General features: G+C 37.9%; 1 protein-coding gene across 2 annotated transcripts in view; it reads left to right on the forward strand.

Moving 5' to 3' along the window:
* Positions 1-20,937, forward strand: part of TBC1D22A (TBC1 domain family member 22A) — a 123,323-nt gene that overhangs the window by 95,809 nt on the left and 6,577 nt on the right. For both annotated transcript variants that reach the window (XM_083365105.1, XM_083365104.1), the window contains one exon: positions 5,466-5,561. In XM_083365105.1, the coding sequence (XP_083221231.1) occupies positions 5,466-5,561 (96 nt within the window). The remainder of the gene's footprint in view (positions 1-5,465; positions 5,562-20,937) is intronic.

The following is a 20,937-nucleotide window of genomic DNA, read 5'->3' on the forward strand; positions in this document are numbered from 1 at the left end:
CTCAAACAATTCCATTAAAATTAGAATGGGTGAACTTCAATGTGCCTTTCCCAGTGTAAAAAGGAAGCATAGATTGCTGTTACATAGAAATTGATTTCAGAAGAACAACCCTCGGCTACTTTAACTAACAGGTGAAATGGATGTCTTTGAAGTAGGCAAGGTGAAAATAGTTTAAATATCAATAACTACTTGTAAACAGTTTTTTTTTCCTACCTAACGATGCCTGATAAATATTGATCTATGATTATAATAAAACTAATTAAAATCCATCATGAATGTAAATGCAATCGTATTCAAATCACGCAAATGTTAACAAGTCCCATACCTGACAGTCAGACACCAGCCAGTCTCAGACCTATGTTTCCGGGAAAGCTTTCATCATGGGTTAGGAACCATTTAAAACTGGCAGCATATATGATTACTCCTTCGGATTGATTGTAATTATTTAATTTGGCAGGTCTCAGGTGTCAGTTAGCAATTCTGGGTCCTATAGAAACCACTTCACCGAAGCCTGGTTTAGAGTTTTATCTTCTAGGCTTGCTGGCTTATCACTAAGAGCAATTGGGCCTCCATCCAGGCCAATCTGCTCTAGAAAGAGAAGCTTGTGCCTTCAAGCTGCTCTAACAGGAGCTGCCTACTCAAAATACAAATGCCTGACAGAATACCTCCCTCTTTCCACTGTTTCAGCTTCTGTTTCATGTGATCTGCAGCTCTGAAGTAGGTGGAAAGAGTTGCATATATGAATCCCATGGAGGGGGGTTGGAATGTATGTCATTAGGATCAGATAACACAGGGGGCCTCAATCCCCGGTCTGTGGAACAGCACAGCATGCCAGAAACCGGTCCGTGCAAACAAGCAAAACCCCATCCGCGGGATGCAAGCAGTACCTGAAACCATGTCCCCTCCGGTCTGCAGAAAATCCTCTGTCCATGGAACCGGTCCCTGGTGCTCAAAATGTTGGAGACCTCTGAGATAGCATATGAAGGTGCCATCAGTGTTTCTCTTTGTCTTGGCTCAAGGGAACATGTAAATCCCGAAGCTTAATCCTGAGAGAATATACCCATAGGCTGTCAAAAAGTTTCTTCAGCTGATAAATTCTTATAATTCCTAAATTGGTCTGCAGTTGATCCATTTCAGAGGACTTTTTAGCTTCCGGAATTGCAAGATGCAGTAAAGCAGTGATTGTATCCATTCATCTAGAATCAAAATCATCTCAGGATTTCTGGACTACTTCATTTGAATTAAGTTCAAAGAGATTCTGCCTCAGAATGTTGGGATGTGTAATCCAACCCAATTGGAAGGAGTCAGATTACAGAAGTTGCTGTAAAAGATGGGTGGCTCCTAATAACATTCAGCTATTTTAAGTCTGTTTAGACTGCAATTGTTAATGCAGTTGCAAAAATATAAAAGAAAAAAAAATATTCAGTCTTAGCAGCTTTGTTGGTCAGCGTTTGATATTCCCAACTCCCCTATCAGTTCTTACTTACTATCAATTGCTCATTTCTTACACATTGTACTTATTATTGGTCTGTATATTTGGCAGGCAGAATTGCACCTGGTATTAAACAGGGAAGCTCATAGCTAAATTTGCAGAGGGAGTGGAATTAATGCCTTATTAATTTCTAGCTATTCCTATAATAGTTCTAGTAGGGGAAAACAGTTCTATTGTCCACCATTTCTTTCTGCTTGGCTTTCTTAATGAAAATGGGGAATGACAAAAAGATAATAGTTCATCTGTTTATTTTGTCAATCAGGAGTTTATATTATGAAAGTGAAGGGAGGCCTTCAATCGAATTAACTGGTTGCTCGTCCAGCTAGGTGACTGTAGTGGCATAGCAGGACTATTGTATCCTTGGTGTTTATTCTCTAGCGTGAAACATGAAGCTGGTTGTAGTCAAAGAGAAGCATTGGAAAAGCTTTTTAAGAAAATTACAGATGACTGCCCCTATTATAGAAAAAGAGTTTTAGCAATTGGCTGTTTCTTTTATGGATATCCCCTTCTGTTGCTTAAGTTACCTGGACATTGCAGAAGATGCACTTCAAAGGAATTTGCAGATAATATATTGTATATTTCAGTAAGAGAGATAATACTAAGGAAACTTACATTTTCTCCTTCTGAAATCTAATTTAAATAATGTAGGAATAGGTAACCTGCTATCTGCTGCAACTTAGTCATCCGTGATCATAGCCGATTTTCACTATGGTTCTAGAGTTGAAGCCTAAAAGATGGGGGCTATCAGCTTTTGAAACAATGGACTTTTGTTTTTCTTGAAAAGAACTGCTGCAATCTTCTATCACGACTTTTAGATCTTTATTCCTTTAGGAAATGTCTGAATGGTTCAAAATAAGGTAGAGAGGACTCCTCAACCCTTTCTTGTGCTTACTATTCACTTCCTTGTAGCTCCTAAGCACAAGAGGGCTTTTTTGATCTGCAGTTCTGATATGTTTTTTTCTCCAGGTGACATAATTGCACAGTCGGAAGTCGACATACCAGCGAAGGGTCTGAGATATGATTGGAGTGAGTGCATGGGCAGAATTTGATCGCCCATGACAAGGGAGAGCCAATTGGTACCTTCCACCTAAAACCCATTTTACTATTTCCTTTGCACTATTTCTTTTTGTAACCCACTCACCTAAACTATTTTCAAAAGAACCCTGTCCTCAGGAAGTCTTCAAAACAACTTCCCCTACAACTACTTCAAGTTACCTAAAACAACTCCTATTGTTCCAAGGAGGTATAGTTAGACTTTAGTAGCACAATGCATAAAGAATTCTAGAAAGGAATCAGAATATTGTTTGTTGTTAAGATGTTTGTATTGAGATCTGAAATTTTTATTTTTCTAGAAAAGGGAAAATCAACGAATATATGTTTTACTGCAGTTGCTAATTGACCCTTTAAACTAGTCTGCAAATTTTTGATATAACAGTTAGGTTTCATGGCAATTATGAACCAATATAACATTAAGCGTCATAATAACATTTCCTTTTGAAGTGGTGGGGTGCAGTGTAATAACATAATATGTTCTGCTATACTTCCTTCTGTCTCTCAAGTTAGATTCATGACTAATTCATGAGATTTTTGAGGGCAAAGTCTGAAATAATGGGTTCGATTTCATCCAGGGGAGCACTAAACATTTTGCAAGGCAATGCGATATTTGTGGTGTTAACCGTCTAAATGATTTTTATTGATGATGACAGATAGTTCTGTGGTGATGCACTCAGAGTCACGCCTAATATGTTCAGAATAAGTCTTCTGGAAGGCTGTACATCTGTTTTTAAGATCTTTTGCTAAAATATTTAAATCAAGGTCATTGTTTATATTTGATTTCCAAGCAGCTTTTAGCTATTGGGCCTGCCATTTTATATATTTAAAGATGAATCTGCTTGTAACTTCAAGGGCTGCAAATGGAAAGTTATAATAGGTAGCAGGTGTTAGGAGAGGCAATTATGCATTAGGTGCTTTGCTCAATTTTCAAAACTGTCCAAGACTATCCATTTGAAATACTTTATACCCTAGTTTTATCTCTGAACTATGATGAATTCTCAGATCTAAAGGGAATATGCATTTTCCTTTAATGAACTGAATGTTTAAGCCTATTTGATTTAATTTAAAAGAGCCTAGGCAAACGGTACTGAAAAACAATGCAAAAAAAAAAAGAAAATATCAAGAATAAATTTAGATCTTTGGCATAGTTCACTATTTTATTTCCCTTTCTTAGAGGGAAAAAAAAACTTTGATACAGCTTGTGTAGAGAATGGTATTTAGGCCTTTGCATAAAGGATTATTCAAAGTTTCTCAGGAAGTTCTGCTCAGTTTCTTTTACTTTTTTGCCAGATGGTGTTGGATTAAGACTCAAAAGAATGATTTCTTCTTTTTCTTGCTCCCAAGAATATAAAAGATTTACTAGATCAGATCAAAAATCCATTTTAAGCCATCTTACACAGTCACCTTGAAATTCTGAAAAATTATGCTTTTCTTTTTGCTCTGAGTCTCCTGTCAGTTTTGTTGGGTGTAACAGTAATTAAAAAGTCTGTTTCTCTATGGTTTGGATGGTTTATTATTTGTTTTCCTGCAAACCCTTTAGCTATGGCTTAATTCTTCCCAAAGTCTTTGCCTTATACCAGGGGTAGGCAACCTTGGCTCTTTTATGACTCATGGACTTCAACACCCAGAATTCCTGAGCCAGCTATGCTGGCTCAGGAATTCTGGGAGTTGAAGTCCATGAGTCATAAAAGAGCCAAGGTTGCCTACCCCTGCCTTATACTCTGGAGAGGTGTTAGGTTCCATTTGAATTGGGTCATCTACACATCTGTAGATGTTATGTTTATAACTGGGTCAGACATTGGGATAGGAATTGTGTTGTATGAACTGTCAAACTCAAGACAATGGTTAGGTTTAAGGAGGAATTAATTTTAGACCCAGATAGCCTCAGATCTCTTTGGCTGAAACTAAGACTCCTGTACTTACTGTATTTTATAGAAAAGTCCAAAATAGTTTAACGTTCTTGCAAGTGGCAGATTCCTCGAGCAGTCTTTTTTTTTTTAATTCCCCATCTTCCTCCTGCAACAATAGTAGTGACTCTGATTAATCATTAGGGATTCTTTTAGAACTTTTTTTTTTTTCATTTTGAGTTGTTTGTGAGATGTGACTTCTGGATAAGACATGCCCTTTTTTACTCTCGAAGAGTATATCCTTCTGACATATAATTTCCTGGTCATAACTTGATTATGAACGTATTGTCAAATTGATCACTCCCAACTCTAGAAATTGTAATGATCTTTCCCAGCAAGCTCATGTTGATAGGATATCTAAGATATCTTCTAAGATATCTCCTCCCCAAACTACATTATGTAGTTTTTCTTACCAGGGAAGAATGCAGCCAAAATGTAGTGCAAAATAGGGCAGATGGTATAGAAAAGGGGTAGGCAACCTTGGCTCTTTTATGACTCGTGGACTTCAACTCCCAGAATTCCTCAGCCAGCATACCTGGCTCAGGAATTCTGGGAGTTGAAGTCCATGAGTCATAAAAGAGCCAAGGTTGCCTACCCCTGGTATAGAACAATGCATTGCTTGAGAAGTCATCAAAGCTAAGGAAGAACTACTGAAGGCCATTGACTCGCCCCTAGCAAAACTTGCCCATGAAGAACAATGACAGCAGTTTTATTTAATCAAGTTGAAGCCAGATGGTTTTTTTTTGATTTTCAACAACAAAGTTTCCTGGCGGATATTATGCTTTTTATATACTTGCGTAAGCTAGTCATTCTTGGTTAGTATTGTTTTATTTATTCCTATTTTCTCTACACAAATGAAAAAAAAACTTTTATTTGAAATCTGATTTGCTAATTAATTATGACAATTTACATTTTAAAAATGAGGAAAACAACAAAAAGACTTTCTGAACAGTACTGAGTTATCTACTCAAATGTATTTTTATGTTGAATATATTTGTGCTTTCTTTCAACAGTCTGAACCAGAAGGTTTTTCCCACTTCCACCTGTATGTCTGTGCTGCCTTCCTTGTCAGATGGAAAAAGGAAATCCTTGAAGAAAAAGACTTCCAAGTAAATAAAACATTTTTATTTTTATTAAAAAAGGATATTACTTTTTTTTTAAAAAAAAATACCTTCATTAGTAGCAAAAGACTTCCACTTTTACTGGGTTTCAACAGCCTTGGATACATTTGGATGTTTTTCCGTATTTCTCTTGCTGAGTTTAAAATGAAAGGAAAGTACAAAGTTGCAGCTGAATATTTTTCCATTTGTCCATCTCCTTGTTTTAGATGGGGCAACATCAAGATGGTTTGACCAAAATAAAATAAAATAAAAAAAATCTGGCCACCAGGAGTAGGCAAACTTCATTTGATAAAATTCCAGCATAGCAACTTTCATGTTGAAAAGAAATTAAGCAGAGGGAAAAGAGTTTTGATAATTGGTAAAAACTAATTAACCTGGCCACATGGGAAGATAAAGGAAAAATATCTAATCGTGTTTAAATGGAGCCCAGAGAGTGATGTGCCCTTTGTAGGCAGAGAATGCCTGTTTTTATTTTCCCAAAGTATCCGTTTTTCCGTGTATGTAAGGAGAAATATAATTTTGAAATAGCTATTTTCTATTTTATACTTGTTCTTTTTGTCCCTCGGTTTGTCAGAGAATTCTTTGTTCAACTTTGCTGGTTTCATCCAGGGGTCTCTCTTTTTTTCTTTCTCTGTGATATTGTGTTTGATTGTTTTAATAATCTTGTTTTTCAGAGCTTCCCAAGCATCTTGAGTTGTTTTTCCCTTTAGGATTTCCATCCATTTTTGTCTTAGTTTCTCGAAGTCAACTCTCTTAAAGTCTAGAACACTAGTTTGACTTTGTTCAATGGCCTCTGGCTGCATTATGTTGAATACTATGACCATGTCATAGTGTGACATGGTCACTCTCTCATAAAGTTCCTACAACTTCCACCCCTTGTATCATTTGATCCCTGTTAGTAAGAATTAAGTCCAGTATAGGTGATCCCTTATTTCCCTCCTTTACCTTTTAGTTGACAAAGTTGTCAGCTAGGCACAACAGGAGCCTGGTGCAGATTTTGTCTCAAAGTTGATGTCAGGATAGTTAAAGGCCCCCATTACTACAGTGGTGTGTTTCCTGCACTCCTTATTTAACTGAATAGCAAATAGTTCATCTATTTCCTCTGGTTGGTGGGGGGGAGGGCTGTAGTATATACCTATAGCAATGTCATTTCTTTTTTTGTCTAATATTCACCCAAATGCATTCAAGAGGGCTTTCATCCCTGGCATTGTGTATTTCTGTAGACATAGTGATTCCTTACTTACAATGCAACCCCTCCTCCTCTTTTGTTGGGTTGATTTGTTTTGAATGATTTATATCCTTCTAGCAATTAATTTCCAATCAAGGGTTGCATCCCACCAAATTTTGGTAATGATACAATATCATACCTGCCCTCATGTACTAGGACTTCCCTGTTTGCTTCCTACATCTCCTGATTTATATCTGAGTCCCCCTTCCTTCTCAAGACTCCCTTCCTCATTGTCTGATTTGTTGTGTTGGGGTTTATGCTTGGGGTTTGGCCTTAAAGATTGGTCACCCTCCCCTTCCATTCCTAATTTAAAACTCTGCTGGTGAGCTGAGCCAGTTGTTTTACAAACATTCTCATGAGTTGTGAGAGCAAAATTGTGATGGCTTTGCTTTCCCATCCTCATGGGACACTGGTGGAGAGGAAACCCTATGAATGGGAAAGAGGTGGGATCAATGCAGGGCGATGGTGCTGGACCAGTTCTGCTAGCAATGGGGTCTGGGGTGTGTGTGCCTTCATTGTTCCTTGCTGGCTTTCATGCAAATGTTCAACCTCTCACTCAACTCAACAGAAACTTCCAGTTGTCACCGTGGAGCCATCACTGTGGCCACCTAGGTTTAGTCTCTCGCCTGTGTTTTCACAGTGCCAAACTTTACTTCCAACACTGCGTTGTAAATTCTTCATCTATCCTTAAATATCAGAAGTTGATGCTCTAAGAAAAAGAGAAGAGCAAGCTAAACATCATGACACGAATGTGAAGAGTTTGGAATCCAGGTAGCAATTCAAATTGGTGAAGGATGTGATGGAGCTATTTAGTTTATAAAATATTTTTTTCCATCATTAGCAGTAGCTTCAGTGGTCTGTCAGGGTACAGGATGTCATGGTTGATCCATGTAGCTGTTAAGCACAATTAGTTCTAAAGTTCTTTATAGAAAATGGTTTTTTAAAAAAACTATCTGGCAGCTTTGTGGAATATATGTGACTGCTGTAAGTGAACTGTTGCCTTTTGTGGCTTAAAGTTGCCTTCAGGGAAGATGCAAAGCCAGCATTAACATTTTATTATATTAACTTTATGCCATCTACCCTTTCAGAAACTAGAATTCTCTTTCTAGACCAATTAAATGGGCTCATTTAAAAGATTGTTTTATGTGTCAGCATTTGCAGTGTAAAAGTTCATTCTGAAACTGCAGAAGCATATTTTTTGACTGGTTATATTCTTAGCTGGTGCATTTCTAAAATACACCAAAGGGCCTGCCAAGGACTGATTGGATGTATTTTATCGATTTGTTTAAATGCTGCCATTATTATTCACTTCAGGCAGGTAGCTAATTGGATAATCACTGTAACATGGCAACCCAAGAAGCATATCTCCAACGTATTACTTCACTTTGCCTCTAAAAAGCTGCAATTATAAGAGTTTTAGGGGTCAAAAGGTGGCTTGGAAAAAAACCTTAGAGGGATTAAAAAGGAGAAAAGTTATATAGCCTAATATTCACCTCAGGGTGTTCAGATCATTCTGCTAACACTGCTTTATGCAAAGATTTTATCTTCAACCCCACTCTGTTTGACTGTATTTGTGATCCTCACATTTTAATCCCATAAAGTGTACATTTGGTATGTGATCCTACCTTTCTGCAGTATTCAGCAGTAGAATAAAATGCAGATCCCGTAGATTCTCTTTGAAAGTCCAATATTTTAATATGATTAGGTCAGTGCTATTAACTTTGCAGTGTCATTGATCAGCTCTTGGAATTTGCCTCAGGAATGCTTTCTGGATGTTTGAAATGAGAATATGTGTAATTAAATTCATGCTAGCCAAAAGGATTTGCTGCTATTAGAGCTGTTTTTTAATTGAGACATGTTTAATAATGAGGTAGTGTACCTTACATGATTGTATTTGCTCAAAGTTTTGTTTGTGGTATTTGAATGACCTAAGGTAGGCTAATTTAATTTAATCTATTTTAATTTATGCTATTTTTATATCATATTTTATGTTGCCCTGTAAACCGCCCTGAGTCCTTCGGGAATAGGGCGGTATAAAAATTTAATTAAATAAAAATTAAATTAAATAAAGAGTTTATAAGGTAAAATGAAGCCAAATAGATACCTTGGAGTAAGATGTGAGATTACAAGAAGATCCGCAAAGAATATACCAGTGCCCTCGTTTACAGACTGCCTTGTTTAGCAACCATTTGCAATTATAGCAGTGACAAAAAAGTACGTTTGTGCCCATTGCCCACATTTATGACCATACTTTGCAGGTTTATAATCCAAAGGCAAGCTGAAGAGGGATCATAAGCACAGTTGCCAGTTTACTTCGTGAATGCTTTGCTTAACAACCGAGTTGCTTGTCTAAATTGTGGTTGCTAAACAAGGAGTACTTGTAGTGTGTTTTGATCTTAGAATCTGTTTTGGTATATATAGCTGCAGCTGAATTTTTCTGATTCCCATTTGTCATTTATACACATTTGCAACAGATCGAGGTGTTTGGGTCATTTATATTTTTCTCAAGTGAAAGGTGATATAATTCTCTCAGAAAAGAAAGAGGAAAAAAACGAGCTTTGCATCTGTATCTAGAATCTTTTTTTGTTGAAAGCCCACACACAATTCCTTGTTGATCAATTGTGCTATAGTATGAAATGCCAAATTGTTTAATTATCTTTTCATCCATCTGCATATGACTTTTAGCAAATGAAACTGTGACAACTCTAATTGAAAGGCTCAGGAATGTTAATTTTTTAAAAACAGCTTTTGTTAAAAAAATAGTTTGTTGCTTGTAGGTATCACATTTGTTACATTATCTACAGGCATGCCTTGTTTTATTGTGCGTTGCAAACTGGTTTGGTTTTGTTTTTTTGCAAGACTCTTTACTGGCAAAAAGAATAGGATTTGCTTGAAGGCTTGGATGATGATTAGCAATTTTGTTCATTTTTTTAAAGTTAAAATATATGTGATTTTTTTTACACATAATGCTATTCTTCACAAATCCTGAAGGCTATGTACATAGCTTCCGCATCAATTGCAACCTTCAGGAACTTTGCAAGAGAGGATCATCTAGGAATAGTAATAAGTCCACAGGTACTCAGTAAAGTTAATCAGTTGGAACTGAACCCATAGCTCTTGCATGTAGTCTTGAAGTTTATAAGTCATAATTAGGGAGTTAAGAATTGGAATTGCCTGAAAATACCCTTTTTCTGGATTCTTAGAAATGGAAAGAAGGTTTTCTTTTGTGAGTATCCACACTCATATGATTGTGATGACACCTGTACATTACTGAATATAAATAAATAAGACGCCTTTTTTGCATTCATCTGAATATTGTAATAATATTGGAAGGTTGAATGTTTCACAGCATAACAGCTGCAAAGTACTGGAGTCTCAGATGCTTCAAGGCATAAGGCTGCAAGTGCTATCAAGTGAAAAGTATTGTGCAGATATTTCATTTTTCCCCCTTCCTTAAATAATTTGCTGTGACAGAAAATAACTGATGACAAGGTAGAGGAAATCAAAAAGGAAGTTTTCTAGATCCCTTATGAAATTCCACTACTAAGGCATGATAATAATGATAATAATGTCATGAAAAAATACAGTGCATTGAGTTTGGTAATGCTTTCTCCAACTCTCTTGAAAAGAAGCTATATCTCTCCTTCTTTAATAACAGTGTAACTTATTTGTCGTAATTTTATGTAATATAGAATCACGACAAATACAGCTGTATTCAATAGTATATTCTTCTTAATTATAAAAAAATAAATATGATACCCTTTTTTGAGATCTTTACTTTGACATTTGTTCTGAACTGATGTGGTGTCTTCTTTTCCTATTTTGCGCTCTCAATTCCATTTTATTTTTGTGCCACACATCAGAATCCAACTCAATTTTACTCATTTAGTTAGAATGCCTTTTTCCTAATTTGTCTACATTTACTTAGTTATTGCATAAAGTGTTTTTAACTGTAAATTCAGTCTGATCAATGGACGATGACTGTGATGACTTTTGTTTGACTTTTGTGAAATATTTTTTATATCAAAAGAGTTACTACTTTAACTGGTAATCTTTTAAAACTTTTGGGGTAAAACCGCCATCAGCCAATTCAATAAAAACCACTGGAGGGACAGATTCAGCCTCCTCTTACATTCCCTTGCCTGTTCTTAAAACTTGGTTCAGAGAGTAGAGGAGATTTGAGAGCAGATTTGAAGAGCAAAAGAGAATTTCTATTGTAGAAGTGAAAATTGATACATACAGCTCCGTTAGATGGATTTTCTAGTTCTATGAGCATTTCAGCATAAATATTACAGGAAAATGATGCAAGAATGCAATAATCACCTAAACTAGGCAAGATTGCTGATTTTAATAGTAATTCTGATAAAACAAATTCAAATAACATTCATTATCCTGAATTAATGGGCACACATTTTAATTCAGTGATCCCAGTTTGTTTTGTTTCCACATATCCAAATAATGGAATAACAATTGTTAAAGCAAAATCTTTCACATACTGATTGAGTACAAATTTATTTTATTATCAAGGATGGCTCCTGCCTCCTTTTAACATTTTTGTCCCTTGACAGTTCAGTACATTTGTATATGTCTTTAAGTCCTAGTATTTTCTAGCAAGTTAAGTTCTAGCAAGAAGTAATACTAATCTAAAACTAATCAAACTGTTTTATTGTATTTTCTAAATGTGAGGTTTTTAAAATATTTTTCTTTCAAAGTTGGTTTTTGTTTTCCTTCTTTTAAAAACAAACAAACAAGATACTTAACCTTGGATGGCTCAGGATGTTTTCTAGTCCTTACTGAGCCTTGAGGTTCTCCTGTACATAAATAAATAAAAAGGAAAAGTCAATAAAATGTACACCTATCTTTAACTTCTGAGCAAGATTCCTTGTTGTAAACGAAGAATAATTAAAGTCTCAACTGTGTAGTCTGTTTTGTGTCTGTTGTTTCCCTATAATATATTTCTTCAGTTGACAAGCATGTGGATCAGCCATAGATTAATTTTTGACTGATACAATTTTTTAAATTTTTGTTACACTTTTTGAAGGGTAGATAATACAGGCTTTTCTCTCTCTCTTTTCTTGCTGTTTTGTATATGTCTGTATGTTTTTAGTTAGACTGTTACATCATTCCCAGTGAAATAAATGGGTCATCCATTCAGAGCTTTTCTTCTTGCCAGCTATTTTTTAAATACGGTAGTTGTGATTTTCTCATGCTAGAATCCATATTTTGTGGGTGTACGCTAGCTTTGGTTTACTTCTTACAAGATTTCATGACAAAACTAGATACATTGTTTGATAGTTTGGTCAGACGATGCTTAACAAGAAGAAAATACCAAGAATCCAAACATTTCAATCATGAGTTACACTTATTCTCTTGTGTTATAATCCATACTTTCATCACATCCATAATCAAGCGCTGATATGCAAAATGTTTAATGGCTGCTGTATGCCTTCATCATTTAAAAACGCTTTTGTTTCTCTCTACTGGAAAAAATGTTGTTGTTGTTAGTTGCAAAGTCGTGTCTGACCCATTGCGACCCCATGGACAACGTTCCTCCAGGCCTTCCTGTCCTCTACCATCTTCTGGAGTCCATTTAAATGGACTGGAAAAAATAGAGATGTATAATTGATATATATCAGTTGAAGATTTGTTTATCTCTGAATTGTTGTGTGATTGAATGGAATCATTATAGAACTACTGTAGAATTTCAGGGAATGTTTCAGGATTGGTGGACATAGTTGTATTCCTATTCAATTGCAGTTTTGATCACTGTTCCTTATTGATTTTCTTTCCAAAAGGGGAGCAGGGACGCTGTTTTAATGTCTTTATAGAGCCAGAATAAAAAAATTAATTTAATCCCAAGAAAAATATTTTTTTAAGCAATCCAATAAAGTATATGTAAATTTGTGATAAGCTAAGCCAGTAATAAAAAGATTTTTCAAATTAAAGTAGGAGCATACTTCTCTGTTTGTTAAGGGAACAAATCATTTGTATTAATATTTGAGGGCAAGTTACAGCTAGCATAAATAAGGGTCTAATTGGAAAACAGCTACAATAATCTGAAATTATTGAATGTGAACCCTAGCATTAATTATTTAATTAACATTAGCATTAATTTAAAAAATCCATTGAATACACTATATGGATTGTTTTAGTTATCTAGCAACCATAGGTTATACCTCAGCTTACTCTTGATATTTATGCTACAGCTAACAGCCATATTATTTTTGTCCATCATATTTCATGCTATTCAGATATTAATGATTTTGAATCCATCTTCACTATTTCTAACATTTCTTGAGGCCCCAGCACCACAAACAGGATTTCAGTTTCTAGAGATTGTAGAATGCCTGTTGTCAATCTCTACTTCCAATGCTCTTTGCTGTATTCCTGATAAATGAATGAAGAATATCAGGTTCATGGAAATCATTTTGAAGCCACTTTCATATAGCTACACAAAAGTTATGAAGAGCCATTTAAAATAATTGATAGGCTGTAAAACATGAAACAAAACATCTTTACTTTTATATAATTCTATAAAGTCTGATCTAATGTTAGCAAGAATAATAGCTTATGGCTTCCTGTGTAGAGATAGAAAGGCTATGGAACCATAATATAATCCTTGAGAGAAATATATTAAACCTATAATATATTTTCTTGATAGAACCATACCTAATTGAAATCTTAAAACTAGGATATAAGGAAGCAAGCACTATTTGTTCTGACATGTAGTTTATCTCCCACTTTTCTTCACTTGCTTTGATCACCACAGAACTCCCATCATACAGCAATGTGATAGCAATGTACCGTAAATGTGGAAGAATAACAACATGAATTATCAGCATGACTCAGCAGGAGAACAGTTTTGCCCTATCAGCTTGTACTGCAATCCTATCATTAGGGAACCTGCAGAAATAAATGAACCGGTGTTATATTTGGAAGGATTCCAGCTATCCTAAATGAACTGGATTCATGGTCTGCTGATGATGCAGACATGCTATCATGTTTTCTTGCAGTTTTTGCAAATACATGTTGCCTTTCCCTCTGTGCTGGCAGATTTTGTCTCCAGAAAGCAATGAATCACTTCATTCCAAGATAAACCCGCCCTGTTAAAAGTGTCTTACATTGCTTACTTACTTGATTTCATTTTAACCAACCTACTTTATTCAAATACTTGCTTGTTTATGATGTCATCCACTCCAGGAGTTCTACTACATAATGAATGGAGATGTCCTCTGGGATTGTCTTGGTGGGGGAGATCTTTTAAGACAAAAATGAAATAAAAGTAGAACTCCTGAGGGCAAAATTTGTAAAATTCCTCTTGAGATGTTTTTAATAAAGTACCTGAAATGATAAACTACTGTTTATTCAGTTGATGAGGAGCGAAAGGTGTTTTTTTTTTAAAAAAAAAATGCAGCACCAAGTAAAATTCAAGTACAGGTAGTCCTTGACTTACAACTGTTTGGAGTTACAGTGGCACTAAAAGAGTGACTTATGATCATTTTTCACACTTATGACTTGAGTCATTCCCGTGGTCATGTGATCAAAATTCAGACCCTTGGCAACTGACTTATATTTACGATGGTTGTGCCTGGGGGGGGCACATGATCCCTTTTTGCGACCTTCGGATAAGCAAAATCAATGGGGAAGCCAGATTCATGTTACTAACTTAACAACTGCAGCGATTCATTTAACAACTGTGGCAAGAAAAGTTATAAAATGGGCCCAAACTCCCTTAACAAATGTTTTGCTTAGCAATATAAATTTTGGACTCAATTATGGTCATAAATTGAGGACTACCTCTAGATGAATAAGATACTAACATAAATAATCAATCAATAACACATATACTATTATAATGGTGGATTAGTTCCTTGTGCAAGTGCAAATCTAAAATATTACAGTTTATGAAATAAAATACATATTATCTATAAGCAAGATAGCTGATATGTATTGAATCTAAAAGGGACGCGGTGGCTCAGTGGGTTAGGACGCTGAGTTTGTCGATCAGAAGGTCAGCAGTTTGGCGGGTCGAATCCCGAGTGCCGCGTAACAGAGTGAGCGCCTGTTACTCATCCCAGCTTCTGCCAACCTAGCAGTTCGAAAGCACGTAAAAATGCAAGTAGAAAAATAGGGACCACTCTGGTGGAAAGGTAACAGCATTCCGTGCGCCTTTGGTGTCTAGTCATGCCGGCCACATGACCACGGAGATGTCCTCGGACAAGCGCTGGCTCTTCGGCTTTGAAATGGAGATGAGCACCAGTCCCTAGAGTTGGAAACGACTAGGACGCATGTGCGGAGGAACCTTTACCTTTACCTTATTGAACCTAAAGTGATAAAACAGAAGTGATTATTCCTGTAATCAATTAACATGTCTTATTTTCATTATGGCAACACAGAATTTGGCTACTGCATAAATGGTAAAGGGTTGTGAATCCTCAAGGAAATGGTTCAGATAGAAATGGTCTGATGTTGGACATTTATATATTAGGGACAGAATATAAGCGGATCTGATATACCTGAATAATTTACATAGTAATAATGGATACAAAATGTTTGCCATCCCTTTGTCACCACTTCAGAGCTGCTGGAGGTCTAGCCGATCCGAACCCGACCGATTGCGGTTAAGAACCTATATTAGGTCTTATCTCGCAGCGATGAGGGTGGCGAGGTGTAATTACTTCTCCACCCTCATCGCGTCCGCAGATAATCGCCCGGCCGCCTTGTTTAGGGTGACTCGCTCACTTCTCAATCAGGAGGTGAGGGAGGATCCCTTGCAAGGTCGTGCCGAGGAATTTAGTCATCATCTGTCGGATAAAATCGCTCGGATTCGGACCGGTTTGGACTCCAGCTGGGCAGAGTCAGGCGATCAGGACACGGGCGGTCTTGTCAATGTTATCTGGGAAGAGTTTGATTCTGTGACCCCTGATGAAGTGGACAGGATTATGGGGAGGCTGAGCTCCTCCACATGTTTGTTGGACCCGTGCCCTTCCTGGCTGGTTTATGCAGCTAGGGAGAGGACACGAGGCTGGCTCCAGGCGGTTATATCTGCTTCTTTGAGTGAGGGTTATTTCCCCGCCGTCTTGAAGGAGGCGGTGGTGAGACCTCTCCTCAAGAAGCCTGTCCTGGACCCAGCCGTTTTGAACAACTTTCGTCCAGTCTCCAACCTTCGCTTTCTTGCGAAGGTTGTTGAGAGTGTGGTGGCGCATCAGCTCCCTCTGGTCCTGGATGAAGCGGATTATCTGGACCCCTACCAATCGGGTTTCAGGCCCGGGTACAGCACGGAGACGGCATTGGTCGCTCTGGTGAATGATCTCTGGAGGGCGCGGGATAGGGGACATTCCTCTATCCTAGTCCTATTAGACCTCTCAGCGGCTTTCGATACCATCGACCATGGTATCTTGCTGCGGCGTCTCAGGGGATTGGGAGTGGGAGGCACAGTTCTTCAGTGGTTCTCCTCCTATCTCCTGGGACGCTCGGAGTCGGTGTTGGCAGGGGGGCAGAGATCGGCCCCTAGGTCTCTCGTTTGTGGAGTTCCTCAGGGGTCGGTTCTCTCGCCTCTCCTGTTCAACATCTATATGAAACCGCTGGGTGAGATCATTCGTGGTTTTGGAGTTGGGTATCATCAGTATGCCGATGATACCCAACTTTTCTTTTCGACCCCAAACCACCCCAGTGATGCCCTCGCCGTGATGTCCCGTTGCCTGGAGGCGGTTCGGGTCTGGATGGGGAGGAACAGACTTCAGCTCAACCCTGACAAGACTGAGTGGCTGTGCATTCCGGCATCCCGGGACATTCCAAATGTTCCATCTCTTTCTATGGGGGGTGAGCTCTTACCCCCCGTGGATAGGGCTCGCAACTTGGGAGTCCTTCTAGATTCGCGGCTTACTTTGGAAGAGCATATAGTGGCCGTGACTAGGGGGGCTTTCGCCCAGGTTCGCCTGGTGCGCCAGTTGCGGCCCTATCTAAACCGGGATGCCCTGTGTACAGTCACTCATGCGCTCGTGACCTCTCGCCTTGACTACTGTAATGCTCTCTACATGGGGCTTCCCTTGAAGACCACTCGGAGGCTCCAACTGGTACAGAATGCGGCCGCGAGAGTTGTCTTGGGAGTTTCCCGGTACTCCCATGTTACACCTTTGCTCCGCGAGCTGCATTGGTTACCAGTTGTCTTTCGGGTGAGGTTCAAGGTGTTGGTTACGATCTTTAAGGCCCTACATGGCATGGGTCCGGGTTACCTCAGGGACCACCTGCTGCCGGCATCGACTCCCCTCCGCCCTGTGCGTTCCCACAGAGAGGGCCTCCTCAGGGTGCCGCCAGTCAGGGAATGTCGACTGGTGGCCCCCAGGGGGAGGGCCTTCTCTGTGGGGGCCCCGGCTTTATGGAATCAATTGCCGGTGGAGCTCCGGATGGCACCAGACCTTCGAACTTTCCGTCGGGGCCTGAAGACCCATCTGTTCGAATTAGCTGGTCTGGCCTGATGGGGATTATGGGTTTTTTAATTGTTTTTAATCTGTACTACTGTTTTATTGGGCAAGGGTTTAATTCTTTTTTAATTTTTGTATTGTGTTTTTTGTTTTTTATATATGCCCTGTGAACCGCCCTGAGTCCTACCAAGGAGAAGGGCGGTATATAAATCAAATAAACTATAAACTATAAACTATAAATGAGAAATTTTATTTGCTCTGAAAAAAAAATCTTTGGGTTAACTGCCAGTTTAAAACCTCTTCTCAGAGCTTTTGTTCTCCATAAGCTTTTTTTCAAGCTAGTCAGCAAATCCTAAACCTTGAATGATAAAATGAGCTGACATTTGTTCCTGGAGACTAAATTTATATTTCCAGCCAGATAAATACTTAACTTTTGCATTCCTGACCATCACAGAGGTTTTTCTTAAGCTAATGCTTCCCATATGCTCTTGGCAGGCAGAATTATTTCTCTTAATCCCTTCCGAGGAACATGAATATCCCTTCAGAGGTCGCTATACATGACATTTATTGGGTTCATATAAATTCTGCGGCGCTTAAAAGTTAGTGAGCCCTTTTGAATTTCAATCTTTTTACATTTAATGATTTAATCCAACCTACATACTTAATCAAAAACTGCATATTTAGGTAGCAACGTATACCATAGATGTTGAGCACTCTCTGATAATGATCTTGTGAACAGTGTTAGTCTTAGAAGTTTGGATACTTTTGTTAAAATACAGATATGTAGCTTTGGATCATTTTCCTTAATAAATAAATGAACAAGAATAATTTTGACTTGTTTAATTAGGTTCTCTTCGGCTACTTTTAAGATGTGTGGAGAACAGATCTCATTTTAAGTCATATTTATGCAGAAATATTGAAAATTCAATCAAGTTCACAACTTTTAAGGATCTCTATATATCTCCTTAAAAACTGTCTAAGTGACCAAGAATAGCATTCCTTCTAACTTAAAAACGTTTGGTAAGATAAGTCTACTACTATCTATATTGCAGCTAAATTGGCTACATGTAAAATGGCAGCTTGAAAAGTGTATCAACAGATGACAAGGGAATACCTGTAAAATCCAGTTCCCTCTGCAGTTGTAGTATGTAAATACTGCTTTTGTGTTACTTTTGGAATCTCTGTGTACTGTATTGCTCTCTGGAGCTCTTGTTGGTTATTTTTAAGTTGTTGGCTCTGGCAATCCTGAAGGAATTCATTCATATCTTTTTTAAAAAACAAAAACACAAATTGAAGAGTTGTTGTGCTTCTTTATTTTAAGCCTAATCTGTATACTTTCTAATGATTCAGAAGCCCACATATATAGGATGTTTCTTAGATTGCATATACTGTGTTGTTCTGTCTAGCTGCAGATACACATATGTGTAAGATCTGTGCAGTGGTGGGATTCAGCCAGTTCACACCACTTCGGCAGAACCGGTAGCTAATTTTTTTTTGCCCAGGCCCAGAATGGACTTCCGGAAGCGGCATCCACATAGAGAACTGGTTGTTCACATATTTGAATCCCACCACTGGATCTGTGCAGTAAATGGAATGAATCATTTAATGTATTGTTTCTCATCGTTTTGCTTCTTTTCTTAATTTTATGCTTTTAAGATGGGTTAAAACATATTAACTACCCAAAATATAGTGTAGGTGTCAACGCTGCTAACATCAGATGTTCTTGCTTTGACAACAGATGGAAATGTCCCCATCCTCTCTCTTTTGCTTTTACAGTTAGATGATGCTGGGGGATGTTGATGAGAGTCCAGTTAGTCATAACAACAATAACTCAGCCGTGGGAATCCAAGGTTATTGTGCCCAGAGCTGATAAAGATTTGGAGATCTGGAGAGAAAGCCTGTGCTTCAAGCTAATTGGGGAATGTAATTTATGACTGTTAATTGGAGGAGGGAATTGTGCTTTGCTACTTTGTGTGTGTGTGTGTGTGTTTGTGTGTGTGTGTGTGTGTAATTTAGTTTTTGGCTTTAACTATGTAGTGCTGATACTTTGTTTCTCGAATAAAAGATTCTTTAAGGTAAACAATGCCTCAAAGTTCTTTTAAAGAGTTTCATCTATCGGAACCATGACATAAGGTGGATTTAATAAATTCTGCTATGTGTTTAAAAGTTCTCTGGAAGCGTGAGTTCCTCAAAGAAATTATGACTCAGCTGTTGTAATTTGACTTTTAAAGGTTGCCTTCTCAAAGCTGAATCTTTGAAGTAAGGAAGGTATAGTTCATTGTGTGTGGCTTGAAATTCCAATATGAGGTCCTGGCACATTCCAGATTGTGGAAGTACTGCATCTCAGCCTTCTCCATTTCAACAAAGCATTATCCACACTGTGTAATCTGCATAGCAGTAACTGTGAGAGGGATCTAGTTATCCTAGTGAACAACCACTTAAATATGAGCCAGCAGCGTGCTGCAACTGCCAAAAAAGCCAATGCAGTTCTAGGTGTTAGATTGTATTAAGATCACATGAAGTGTTAGTACTGCTTTATACTGTACTGGAATTCTGCATCCAGTTCTGGTTACCATGATACCATTAAGCATTTGAGACTCTAGAAAGAGTGCAGAGAAGAGCAACAAAGATGATTAGGGGACTGGAAGTTAAATCATATGATGAATGGTTGCAGGAACTGGATATACCTAGCCTAAGAAAGAGAAGGACTGGGGATGACATGATAGCAGTCTTCCCATATTTGAGGGGCTGTCACAGAGAAGAGGGGGACAAAAGTTTATCAAAGAGAGATCCAACCTAGAACTAAGGAGAAATTTCCTGACAATAAGAACAATTAATCGGTGGAACAGCTTTGCTCCAGAAGGTGTGGCTGCTTCATCACTGGAAGTTTTCAAGGAGAAATTGGACAACCATTTGTTTGGAATGATATAAGGTCTGGACAACCATTTTTCTGGATTGGCATAGGGTCTCCTGCTGGAGCAGAGAGTTGACTAGAAGATCTCTAAGGTCCCTTCCCACTCTAATTTCTAAGTACATTCTAATTAACTTCTAGATCAGGGGTAGGGAACCTTGGCTCTTTTATGACTTGTGGACTTCAACTCCCAGAATTCTTGAGTCAGCATGGCTGGTTAGGAATTCTGGGTATTGAAGTCCACAAGTCATAAAAGAGCCAAGGTTCCCTACCCCTGTTCTAGATCATGTTTGCATTCTAGTTCATGTTCAGGGTCAGATACTGTAGTCAGATCTATGATCTATTTGTGAATTTCAGAATAACATTTTTTCCCCAACTCAAATTATTTTTAGTTGTTTTAATAACTGTCACCAAAGAATTGCTTTATTTTAAATTGTAGATATTTCCCACGTTCTATAGGATTTTCTGTCTTTTGCAGTTTAGGTGACCTAAACTACCCAAAGTAAATGTCTTAGCAGTGATTCTTTTTTGTTGGTAAATCACAGCTGCCACTGGAAAAACCTTGCTCTAAGGAAAATTGTTTTCTTTGTGTAGTTCTTTCTGCAGTAGAATCTGAATGCCAATTATTGGCTTTATCATTTTGTAGCCTCTGGTGAAAATAAAAATGAAAACCACAGACCCTGGATGCAGCAAATTCAATCAAAACTGCTTATGAGAGCAAATCAACATTCACCCTCCAAAAAAGAGGGGGAAACCTTGGGGTATAAAATAGATAATATGGAATTAAAGTGACACGTTTGT

The sequence above is a fragment of the Vipera ursinii genome, assembly GCF_947247035.1.
Source record: "Vipera ursinii genome assembly, chromosome: 6".
In the NCBI taxonomy this organism is placed as follows: domain Eukaryota; kingdom Metazoa; phylum Chordata; class Lepidosauria; order Squamata; family Viperidae; genus Vipera; species Vipera ursinii.